Source organism: Piliocolobus tephrosceles, chromosome 1, assembly GCF_002776525.5.
Source record: "Piliocolobus tephrosceles isolate RC106 chromosome 1, ASM277652v3, whole genome shotgun sequence".
Lineage (NCBI taxonomy): Eukaryota > Metazoa > Chordata > Mammalia > Primates > Cercopithecidae > Piliocolobus > Piliocolobus tephrosceles.
Genome location: NC_045434.1, coordinates 168,007,443 through 168,020,291, shown reverse-complemented (window position 1 = coordinate 168,020,291; position 12,849 = coordinate 168,007,443). Strand labels below are relative to the sequence as shown.

Here is a 12,849-nt window from a genome sequence, read left to right as displayed (position 1 = left end):
GATGGCAGGTAGGAAGGCGGGAGCTGGAGGCAGTGCTGAGATCTCGGTGTCAAGGGGCAGGACTCACCTACCAGCAGCACTTCTTACTAGCTGTGGGGCCTTGGGGCCTCAGTTTACTTATCAATGCAATACAGATAATAAGTCATGTCTTATAAGGTAGATTAAGGATGTGAACACTATTCTTAAATATTATAATGATTCCATTTGGGAAATGATGATCTAGAGCTGTGTATTAGGTTGGCCCACATGAAGCTGATGTTTCTTTAAGTCAAAAAAGTTAGAATATCAGATTTCATGTAGCTCAACCTAATTATTCTTTCCACATAATTGGGCCTCCACAACTTCTTATATATTTGTTGCCTATTCCTTGGGTCTCCAGGATATTTTGCACCCCTACTTTGTTCATCTCATCTCTGCCAATTCCTCCATCCACCCCGCCTGCTCCACCAGCACCCTCTCCTGGCTCTCAGGCTGGGTACGGTTCCTAGAAGACTTGTTCTATTTCACCCCTCCCAACCTTTGGTTAACCATCCCCTCAGCCTAGAATGCCATTTACAGCCACTGCCAATTTGTACTCCTTCTTCAAGGTCCAACTCCAATGCCCCTGGTCCTGCCCACCTCACCTGAGAGGTGATGTTAGGTTAGTCCTGTCCATAAGCTCCTCCATGTCCTACCTCTTGCCTAAACCTCTCAGCTTGCATCCTGCTCCCTTGGCATGCCTTCCTTCTGTTCCAGGACAAAGGACTTACTTCCCCAATTGCCTTTGTCCATGTTGTTCCCAGCACTGAGTTTCCTTCCCACATTTTCCCTCTAGCTCTCCACCCCTTAGACACATAGCTTCTCCAAGGAAGCCCGGCCTGCCTCCCCTGCAACCCAGTTGCTGAGCTGGGCTGGGCCTCCTTATGCACAAAATCTGTCACACTGTATCGTCCTGATCTGGTCACTTGTCCTGGGCAGGTATCTTGAGGGTAGGCACTGTGCTTGACTCACCTCTGGGCCCCTGTGCTCAGCACACAGTGGGTGCAGGGGGCCTTGGCTGCAGCTTGGTGCTCACTCTCCACAGATGGCGGGAAGGTGAGGCGAGCAGTTTCCCTTCCTCCCCTTCTCAGTTGGAGTTATCTTTTAGTAAAATCTGTCAGGAACATGCTGGAACAGCCCTTTGTTGGTGGACTAGTGGCAGTCCCTTCCCCAGGAAAGGAGATGGAAGAAGTCCTCCTTCACCTGTCCCTGCTTCTCCCTCAGGTCAGCCCCCTTTCCCGTGAACCCTGACTTTTCCCACATTGGTAGGAACTGCCCCATCATGACCAACTTGGCAGAGGAGGCACAAGTCCACAGCATCTGAGAGCATCCTTGAAGGTCAACTCACCTTAATTAACACTTCAAAGTATCCTACTGCATTGGCAGGGCTGATGGGCGTATAGGCTCTCTGAATTTCTAAGTCATCTACTATCCCTCTGGGAAAGAGAAGCATGCAGTCAGTCAGTCATTCAACAAACCCTTTTAAGCCTGGGCACGGTGGCTCAGATCTGTAATCCCCACACTTTGGGAGGCCGAGGTGGGTGGATCACTTGAGGTCAGGAGTTTGAGACCAGCCTGGACAACATAGTGAAACTCTGTCTCTACTAAAAATACAAAAATTTAGCTGGGTGTGGTGGTGCACATCTGTGCACACCTGTAGTCTTAGCTACTTGGGAGGCTGAGGCACATGAATCACTTGAACCCGGGAGGCGGAGGTTTCAGTGAGCCGAGATCATATGCTACTGCACTCCAGCCTGGGCAAAAGACTCTGTCTCAAACAAACAAACAAATAACTGCAAATCCTTATGAGGTACCTCCTCTGCCAGGCTGGTGAAAATAAAGGTCTTCACTGAGAGGCAGGCAAGATGCAACAGAAAAAATAGAGTACTGGGCTCATCCACTGCCACGTGCTGGCTGTGAGATCCCAGTAGATCATCTCATGTCCTGTGGCCGCTTTTGTAAAATTGGGACAGCTATCTGCATTACAGTTTGTGGATGGGAGAGTGCTTCAAAAAGTACACTGAGGATGTGAGTTGTTTTCAAGACATGACTGTCATTTTTCCTGACCTCTTCTTGACCACAGAGTGATAAAGATAAAAACAGCTGCTAACATTTATTAAATACTTACTAGCACCTGACAGAAGCATTAGGACTGGAAGGATCCTCAAAGGGCCCTAGTCTGAAGCCCTATCTCATGCATGAATCCTTTCTATGTTACCAAAAACAGGGTCAGGATAACCACCATGAGTCACAGTAATAGCCATGATGTATTAAATGCATGCATGTATCAAGCATTTCATATGCATTATCTCATTTAACTCAAACAACAACCCAAATGAGGAATCCAATGCCTAGAGAAGTGAAGTCACTTGCACAGCTGAAATTCAATCACAGCTCTAACTTCAGAGCTGGGTTCCTCACTACTGTTCTTCAGAGTTTCCCGGGAGCTTCCCTAAGCAGTCTTCTCTCAAGTCCTACTACGTACAAAACTTTCTTCTCTGAGGTATGCAAAGATTAAAAAGGCCCTGTCTCAATGCACCAAAAGCATGAGGGGCTGGACAGAAATACTTAATAAATGCATATGAAACAAATGGGGACATAAGGAACAGAGCATAGAGCATGGCTTGGCTGCAGAGCACTATGACGTCTGCTGCAACAGAGATAAAACTGATACATTTCAGAGAGAGTGTGCAGTCTCCTCTGGGAGCCTAGGAAACCTCCTGGAGGTGGGCGCTGCAGGATAGGCCAGCCACTGACAAGGGCAAATTGGGATAGGAAGGGTGGTGGGAATGGGATGTGGAGCAGGAGGCTGAGACCAGGGCAGGGGTGGGATGGCAAAGGGAGAGGAACATGGTGGGAAAGCAAGCTGGGGCCTTGGCTTAGGACATCATCATGGAGGCAATGTGTACCTCAGATAACTTCTGGGGTGCCACATTGCCTCCATGCTGCACTCCAGAGTCACATAGTCAAATATGTGTATTAGGGATGTCACCACAGGGACAGAGTGGGTGAAGGAGGGGAGCCAGCCTGGAGGCAGGGAATTCTGGGCATTCTGGTTCATGGATGGAAGGATGCCTGGGACTGTGACCTGCCCTGTGGCCCCTCCTGCCCACTGGGATACTGAACTTCTAGGACTGCTGGCCAGGCCACAGGCCAGAAGGAGCTGGACACAAATACCAGAGACCATTGTGAAGCAAGTGGCCAAAGTCTGAGCAGCAGTAAGTGCTCTTCTGGCTTCCACCTTCTCCTCTGGCCGCATCTTGTCTCCTTTGATGGCTCCTCCTCCTCTTGCCAATGCCATAGATGCTGGTGTTTCCAGGGTTTGGTCCTATGCGCCTTTCTCTTTCCATGCACACGTTTCCAAATACCACTCAGGTATGTGCCAATGACTCCCAAACCCATGCCTGCAGCTCAGATCTCTCTATTAAGCCTCAGATTCACAGAGCCAACAGCCTAACAGACAACTCTACCCGGACATTCCAAAGGGTCTTGTCTCTGGGCAGGCAGGGGTGGGGACTGGGGTGGGAGTAGAGTGCCTAAGTAGACTGGGAGGAAGTAGGAACCTCAGAGGAGTGGTAAAGAGTGTAACTCAGGAGCCAGGCTGTCTGGGTTTAAATCCTGGCTCCGTGACTTATTAGCTATGTGGTGCTGGGCAAGCCCTTTATTCTCAATTTTATCAATTGGTACTAATCATATTCGGTTCATACCACAAGCTCTAAAGCCAGACTGCTTGCCTTCAAATCCTGGCTCCAACATTTCCTAACTGTGTGACCTTGGCAAGTTTCTGGACCTCTCTTACTTCAATTTCCTCCGGGAAATAACTGCACCTACCACACAGGATTTTGTGAGGGTTAAATTATTTCATGCCTATAAGCACACAGAACTGTGCCTTGGATAGTAAGTGCTATTAAAGTGATTGTGTTGTTATTTATTATGAAAATGCATTATCTAGTTCAATCCCAAGAACCCTCTGAGTCATGTGTCACTATGTCTATCTTGAAGATGACAAATGGAGACTTAAGGGAGAGTATGCTAGTTGCTCAAGGCCAGCAGCTAGCAAATAGCAAAGCAGGGCTGTGAAGCTTTGGTCCTCCCGCTACCTGAGTGTACCGTAGGATGAGGTGCTGGCCAGGCTGCAGGCCAAGCTGGCTGTTCCCGGGTATAGCAAACCGGACACGGTATGTGTCCTTAGTGAGTCTGTCCATGGCACTGATGCAGAAGGCCACGAAGGTCTCTGGGTTCAGCTTGGAGGGGCAGCTCTGCAACAGGAAGAGATCCAACAGCTAGAGGTCGGGGCTCCACAGACACACAGACACACAGGCATCCATAGCATCCTTCCCACTGTCCCCAAGGAGAGGCTGTCTTGGCTCGGGAAGTTTCCTGTAAACTGGACACTAGCCTCACCTTATTACCCTTTGAAAATCAGATCCAAGAATGCCAGAGCGCTTTCCTTTGAGCCTATCCTGCTCTTAAGCATTCCACGGCTCCCCTCAGCTCCAGGGTAAAGTGCAGGCTCCTTCCTTAGCTGGACACTCAAGGGCCCTGTGGATGACCCTCACACCCCATTTTATCTCCCAGGCATCTGATGCCAGACTTTTCTTCGTCCTCCCAGGAACACCCTGCTGCCTCCTAATTCTGAGTCTTTATTAGCTCAAGCAGTGCCCTCTTATCCAGAACATTCATCTCCAATGTGTAAAAGACATACCCATTCTTCAAATCTGCTAAAATCCGGATTTGCATAATTTATAAGTTGATGGGACCTCAGAATATCTAACCCAATATCTGTGCATTACATATGTGGAAACTGAGGCCTGAGTTGAGTCATGCTGGCTTACTTGTCTACAGTCACATTGTAGACAAAGATTCAAATTCATGTGGAAGTCTCAGCCCACTACCTTTAACATTCCACCCCAACCTGCATCTCCTCCAGGAAGCCTTCTCTGAATGCTGTGACTCGCAGACCTTTCTCTCCTGTAAAATACTCCATTTACTCTTGGGACCCCTCAATCCCAGCTTAGGGCCTGGCACCATGTGTTCTTGCAGCACCAACTCTGGAACCCCAGTTACCCATGGTAGTGCTGACAATATCACTGAATTGACAGAAATTCTCGGGCTTGGCATTCGAGGCCTTGTCTCCACTGTGCCCCTTCCCACACCCCCCATCCAGGATGACCTCTTCATCATCAGCCAGAGCACCTGGGTACCCTCTGGCACAGCTGCCTGGTGCTTTGGAAGGAACACTGGACTGGGAGTCAGGAGAACTGGGTTTAGCCCCAGCTCAGCTACTGCCTCCCTGTGGGGCCTTCAGCATAGCAATTGATCCTCTGGGTTTCAGTTTCCTAGTCTATAAAAAGGGCCACTCATCCCTGATAACTTTATAGGGTTATCATGAGGGTCAGATGAGATACAATGTAAAAAGCATTTTATAAAATATAAGTTACCATGGAAATGTAAAATCTTTTCCTATTATTATTGCTTCATTAAAAGTTAAAAAACAAAGTTACAAATTGGAATATGCTATTTTATAGGACTGACAAAATGTTTGTGTTTGTTTGCTTCCATCTGTTTGCAAATTTTTTTTTTTTTTTTTTTTTTTTGAGACAGAGTCTCACTCTGTTGCCTATGCTGGAGTGCAGTGGTGTGATCTCGGCTCACTACAACCTCTGCCCACCGGATTCAAGTAATTCTCGTGTCTCAGCCTCTCGGGCAGCTGGGATTACAGATGTGTGCCACCACACCGAGCTAAGTTTTATACTTTTAGTAGAGATGGGGTTTCACCATGTTGGCCAAGCTGGTCTTGAACTCCTGACCTCAGGTGATCGGCCCACCTCGGCCTCCCAAAGTGCTGGGATTACAGGCGTGAGGCACCGCGCTGGACCTCTGTCTGCAACTTTAAATGTGGTATCATTTAAATTTCCAATGTTATAATAGGTGATGACAGCTACTATTTACTGAGCATCTACCATGTGCCAGGTGCTTTACATATTTATCCTATGAAATTCTCATAACAACCTATGAAGTATTAACATCCCAAGAACTGCGCCTCAGTTCCTTAGTGAGTCTATCACAATCTTTTTTTTTTTTTTTTTTTGAGACAGAGTGTTGCTCTGTCGCCCAGGCTAAAGCGCAGTGGTGCAATTTGGGCTCACTGCAACCTCCACCTCCCAGGTTCAAGCAATTCTCATGCCTCAGCCTCCCGAGTAGCTGGGATTACAGGCGCGTGCCACCACGCCTGGCTAATTTTTATATTTGTAGTAGAGACAGGGTTTCACCATGTTGGCCAGGCTGGTCTTGAACTCCTGAGCTTAGGTGATCCACCCGCCTCAGCCTCCCAAAGTACTGGGATTACAGGCGTAAGCCACCGTGACCAGCCAAGTAACCCTGTGATTCTTTGTCCCCCTTCTGTAAGCTGAGTTTTTCAGCACTGGTACCCTGGCATCTTTATTACCAACCTCCTTGTGCCTAGCACACAGGATATGGCACTTACAGATCTGGGAGAAACACATTCATTCCTGAAACAAATATTTAATGAGTGCCGACTGTAATGCCAGGAACTACTCAAGGTGCCGAGGATAGAACAGTGAGAAAGACAGAGGCCCCTTCTCTGCCAGAACTGATATTTTAGCAAGAAGATGGACAATATACACATAAAAGAGTACATCTAGATGGTACCTGGTAGTCCTGAGTTAGCAAGATAAATGAAATTTGGGCAGAGATCAGAAAGAAGTGAAGGGGTGAGCCACATGGAGATGGAGGGCTGTGAGAAGAAAGAAAACACAGAGGTTGTCACGAACATTACCCAGTCACTGGCAGAAGCCAGAGCACTCTAGTCCCCATCACCACCTTCCAGTGGCAGAAATACAAGGAGACATTAAATATAAAGTTATTCATGCCTGTAATCCCAGCAAGCACTTTGGGAGGCCAAGATGGGAGGTCCGCTTAAGCCCAGGAGTTTGAGCCCAGCCTGGGCAATATTGCAAGACCCCATCTCTATCTTCATAAAAAGCAAAAATATGGCCAGGTACAGTGGCTCACACCTGTAATTCCACTACTTTGAGAGGCTGAGGCAGGCAGATCAGTTGAGGTCAGGAGTTCGAGACCAACATGGTAAAACCCCATCTCTACTAAAAATGCAAAAAAAAAAATTAGCCGGGCATGATGGTAGGTGCCTGTAATCCCAGGTACTCAGGAGGCTGAGGCAGGAGAATTGCTTGAACTTGGGAGGCAGAGGTTTCAGTGAGCTGAGATCATGCCACTGCACTCCAGCCTGGGTGACAGAGTGAGACTCTGCCTTAATTATAATAATAATAATAATAATAATAATAATAATAATAATAATAATAATGTCATGTTGTTTTGGGGTTCAGAGAAACAACTGCAAGGCCAGGCGTGGTGGCTCACGTCTCTAATGCCAGCACTTTGGGAGACCGAGGCAGGTGGATCACCTAAGGTCAGGAATTCAAGACCAGCCTGGCCAACATGGTGAAACTCCATCTCTACTAAAAATATAAAATTAGTCAAGTGTGGTGGCACATGCCTGTAATCCCAGCTACTTGGGAGGCTGAGACATGAGAATTGCTTGAACCTGGGAGGCAGAGGTTGCAGTGAACCAAGATCACGCCACTGCACTCCAGCCTGGGCAACAAGAGCAAAACTCCATCTCAAAAAAAAAAAAAAAGAAAGAAAGAAAAAAGAAAAGAAAAACAACTGCATTTGTTCAGAATGTCTGATCTATAGCTTAAGAACAACATGTGTAAAAATGACTAAGCTTTGGTCTAGTTTGAGCCCCAAGAATGAGGAATGGTTGGTCAAAAAGTGATGATGGCCAGGCAAGGTAGCTCACGCCTGTAATCCCATCACTTTGGGAGGCTGACACGGGAAAATCACTTGAGACCAAGAATTTGAGACCAGCCCTGGCAACATAGTGAGATTCCATCTCTACAAAAAAGAAAAAAAAAAAGTGATGATGATGCCAGATGGCATTGAGAGAGGTAGAAATGGGAGACACCTCTACTCCACATTAGTCAGGAGGGACACAGAAAATGGCAAGACTGTTCAGATGCAGGAGACCAAGACAGGGACAGATGCAAAACAAAACCTATGCACAGTGCCAGAAGGAACGGGTCCTGTTTCCCTATCTGTGTAACACAGGGGATGGAGTCCGGTGTTCTGACATTTATAACTGTGAACCCTCCTCAACATTACAATAAAGGGCTAATCTGCTTAGTCCAGACTATGAAGTCCTGCAGGAGTTAAGGAGGAAAAAGTCAGTAAGGGCCAGAGAAGAAAAAATATCAGCCCTAATATCCACTATTTACCTAGAATAAACTATAGCTAGTTTAGTCCATAAGGACAAGGACTGTGTCTGTCACGCTCACTCTCAAATCCTCTCTGTCTCACAGGGCCTGGTATATAATAGGTACTCAATAAACATAGTTAAGTGAAATGGATGTCAAGCTCTGTGCTACATATCACAAACATTTAGCCTCAATTTACAGATGGGGAAACTAAGGCTTAGGTCGACTAAGGGACTTTGCCTCAAACCACACAGCTGCTAATAAGTTTGCTTCAGGGCTGGGCTTTGAGCCTGGATCTGTTTGCTTCTGTTATGCATACTCTTTTCTTCTGCTGTACAGTCAGGGAAGGCTTCCTAGAGGTGTGCTTTGCAGGGCCAAGGCTAGTAGATTCTGCCGCCCTGGTGCTCATATCGAGAAGCAGCCTCCCTCACCTGTGACTCTGGCCCACGCAGCAGGCTCCTGTCCTTGCTGGCTCGGGCTGCCTCCCACCTTGCCAGGTCTCGGTGATAGAGGTCAAACACACAGGGTGAGCAGCCACTGCCGCAGCACTGGGAGGGCAGGGGTTCCATGGGCCGCAGCTGGAGCCAGGCTTCCTCAGTGTCGTCGTCCTCCTCCCTCTCACCCATCATCAATGGGGCTTGGGTAGCCTAGAAGGAACAACTGGGTGCTCTTCCAGAACAGGCCAGGCTCTATGAGACCATGGGCCAAGGCCCTGCTCCTTGGCCAGCCTGGGAGAGGTAAAACACAGGGGTTATTCTCTGGTCTCCTCTATTCCTCACATTCTCCAAAGCCTGCAGGTGCCAGTCTCTATGCAAGCGCTGGGGATGGAGATGGATCAGCCAAGGAGTCTGCTGTCTGGTAGGGAGCATTAACCATTTACTATCATTGGTTGGTTTTAGAAGGGCAATCCCTTGTGTGAAATGAATCTTTCTTTACTAGAGGAAAGGGTTTGGCTTCAGGAAACCTGGTTCTATTACTCATGAGCTCTACGACTTCAGGAAGGTTTAGCAGGATGGGACCCCCTTGAGGACAGCACGGTGTCTTATTCTTTTTGTATTTTATCACCAAGCATAGCTTGGCATACGGAAGAAAGGACACAACAATCAGAGCTGGTAACCAAGGTTTCCCGATCTGTTCCTGTGCTCTGAGTGCCAGTTGACACTTTACATAGAAAAGTCTCATTGAATTTTAAAAGATATTTTTGTTTTGTTTTGTTTTTCTGAGATGAGGTCTCACTCTGTTGCCCAGCTGGAGAGCAGCAGCACGATCATAGCTCACTGCAGCCTCAACCTCTTGGGCTCAAGCAATCCTCCTGCCTCAGTCTCCTGAGTAGCTGGGACTACAGGTGTGCGCCACCATACCTGGCTAACTTTTTTTTTCTTACTTTTTGTAGAGACAGGGTTTCACTATGTTGCCAGTCTGGTCTCAAACTCCTGGCCTCAAGTGAGCTTCTCATCTCAGTCTCCCAAAGTGCTGGGATTACAGGAATGAGCCACCATGTCTGGCCTTAAAATGTTTTAAATGATAAAGTAAAATATATACCTACAACTCAATTATAAAAAATTAATTAAAAATATAAAAGAACACCTGTGTAACTACTGCTCAGTCAAGTAAAAAGAACCTTGCCAGTATTCCAGAAGCCATCTGTGTCCCTTCCTGATAACTGCACTTCCCCTAGGTTACCATAATCTGACTTTTGTGATAATTATTTCCTTTTTCCCCTAGTTTTGCCACCTTTGTTTGCAATCCTAACCACTATAGTTCAGCTTTGCCCAGAGTTTCATACAGCTTCTAAAATGGTGGCAACCAGGGTTTTAACTCTGGCATGTCTGGTTTCAAAACATATCGTTCTTTAATTGCAAGAAACAGAAGGTTGTGATGGTCCAGGTGTGATGAGATGAGGACTTAGACGTGCAGCTTCAGGCAGGATGAGAAGGCAGGGGTCAATGAGAGAAATACTGAAGAGGAAATTAACAGGACACTGACACTGAATAGATGTGAGAGAGTGTGGGGGGATAGTGGGGTAGAAAGGACATCCAACCCCTTGGATCTGGCTTGGATTTTGGGTAGACAGAAGGCTCAAGAAGAAGTTGAGTTTTAAGGGAAAGAAGAAGAGAGTTTAGTTTGAGGTATGCTGAGTGCTTGTGGAGCATCCAAGTGCAAAATCCAGTTGTGAGTTGGATTAAACAGGTCTAGATATGAGTCTGGAGATGGATGGACAGTGAAGAGAGAAAAACAGGTGCAACTGAAGGCCCGCCTGGCTTCACTCTCTCCTGTGAGCACTCCATGCACTTGGTCCATCCCTGCTCATAAAAGGAGCTCAATAAACACTTTTCTTTCTTTCTTTCTTTCTTTTGTTTTTTGAGACAGAATCTCACTCTGTTGCCTAGGTTGCCAGGTTGGAGTACAGCAGCATGATCTTGACTCACTGCAACCTCTGCCTCCTGGGCTCAAGCGATTCTCCTGCTTCAGTCTCCCAAATAACTGGGACAAAAGGTGCCCAACACAATGCCTGGCTAGGTTTTGTATTTTGAGTAGAGACAGGGTTTTACCATGTTGCCCAGATTGGTCTTAACCTCTTGACATCAGGTGATCTGCCCACCTTGGCCTCCCAAAGTGTTGGGATTACAAGCGTGAGCCACCACACCCAGCCAATAAACACTTTTCAAATGAATGAGTCTCTCTCTACCTTACAGCATTCAAACTGTTACATGTTTATGTGTCTCTCTTCTTTGAAACAGTTCTACTTGAGGGCAGAGTCCTGCTTTTCATTTATTCATGAAACGGCACAGAGGTTAATTTTCTTTTCTTTTTTTTTTTTTTTTTTCTGAGACAGACCTCGCTCCGATACCCAGACTGGAGTGCAGTGGCACAATCTCGGCTCACTGCAACCTCCGCCTCCCGGGTTCAAGCGATTCTCCTGCCTCAGCCTCCCGAGTAGCTGGGATTACAGGTATGCATCATCACGCCCAGCTAACTTTTGTATTTTTTTGTAGAGATGGTGTTTTGCCATGTTGGCCAGGCTGGTCTCAAACTCCTGGCCTCAAGTGATCTGACTGCCTCGGCCTCCCAAAGTGTTGGGATTATAGGCATGAGCCACTGTGCCCAGCCACAGTGGCTATTCTTAAATGTGTATAATATGAAAGAAGGGAAGGAATAAAGGAACTCAATTTCAGGGCTATTGGTTAAACATAGTCTGAAAGACAAATCAGTGAGGTGATTTGGCTATGAATTATTTGTTTATTTATTTTGGAGATAGGGTCTCACTCTTGTCGCCCAGGCTGGAGTGCAATGGCATGATCATGGCTCACTGCAGCCTCAACCTCCTGGGCTCAAGTGATCCTCCTGCCTCAGCCTAGAGTAGCTGGGACTACAGGTATGTGCCACCACCGCCAACTAATTTATTTTTTGTTGAGATGGGGTCTCACTGTGTTGCTCAGGCTGGTCTCAAACCCCTGGGCTAAAGCAATCCTCCTGCCTCGGCCTCTCAAAGTGCTGGCATTACAGCATGAGCCACCGTGCACAGTCTGAATTATTTTGAAATGTTTCTGTGAGGGCAGTTTGGGATTTATCAGGGTTCTCCACACTTACATGTAGACTCCACAGTTTTTACGGAAATCTCACCTGCAAGCTAACTATTCATTTAAAATTCCACAAGCGGCTGGACATGGTGGCTCAGACCTGTAATCCCAGCACTTTCAGAGGCCAAGACAGGAGGATTGCTTGAGGCTAGGAGTTTAAGTCCAGTCTAGGCAACATAGCAAGACCCTGTCTCTAAAACAATAAGGTAAAATTACACAGGCAAATCAAAGTAAAAGAGAGTGTTCGCCTTGGCTGGGCGCGTGGCTCACACCTATAATCCCTGCACTTTGGGAGGCGAAGGCGGACGGATCACCTGAGGCCAGGAGTTTGAGACCAGCCTGGCCAACAGGATGAAACCCCGTCTCTACTAAAAATACAAAAAATTAGTCAGGCATGGCAGCACGCACCTGTAGTCCCAGCTACTCAGGAGGCTGAGGTGGAAGAATCGCTTGAAGCCAGGAGGCGGAGGTAGCAGTGAGCTGAGATTGTACCACTGCACTTCAACCTGGGCAACAGGAGCAAAACTCCATCTCAAAAAAAAAAAAAAAAAGAGAGTGTTTCTTCCTCTCAGTACTAAGAGCAGAGCTGAGAAGAAGTCTGATGCTAGAGCATTATTTGATGTAGACATCATGCCTCTAAAATGCCAACTACCTCTGAGAGCTCCCAGCATTTGATTTTTCATTTGTTCCTGCCACAAATACATACTAGGCAGGGGCTGTGGCATGAGGTACTCCAGGATACAGAGGTGAGAAACACTCATCCTGCCCTGATGGGAGAGTCATTCACTAAACAGATGATAACCATTATAAAAGATGCCACTTACTGGGCCAGAGTCTATGCCAAGTGCTCTGCATGCCTCACTCAATCCTCCCAACAGCCATATGTAGGTAGGCCATGCTCCTCCTCATTGTATAGAGGAGAAAACTGAGGCCCAGGTCAGGAAACCAAAAGT

General features: G+C 47.1%; 1 protein-coding gene across 10 annotated transcripts in view; it reads right to left on the bottom strand.

Annotated features, from left to right (window-relative positions):
• LOC111523377 (NADH-cytochrome b5 reductase-like) overlaps window positions 1–12,849 on the bottom strand; it is a 30,713-nt gene that overhangs the window by 15,187 nt on the left and 2,677 nt on the right. The window contains exons 2-4 of one of the 10 annotated variants that reach the window (XM_023187914.2): window positions 8,747–9,043; window positions 4,129–4,277; window positions 1,367–1,454 (exon numbers count right to left, since the gene is read on the bottom strand). In XM_023187914.2, coding sequence (XP_023043682.1) covers window positions 1,367–1,454; window positions 4,129–4,277; window positions 8,747–8,944 — 435 coding nt within the window. In that variant the 5' untranslated portion in view covers window positions 8,945–9,043. Of the gene's footprint in view, window positions 1–990; window positions 1,506–4,118; window positions 4,278–6,690; window positions 6,776–8,746; window positions 9,044–12,849 lie in introns of those variants that run through there. The other 9 variants (XM_023187965.2, XM_023187950.2, XM_023187947.2 and 6 more) reach the window with 9 other exon arrangements.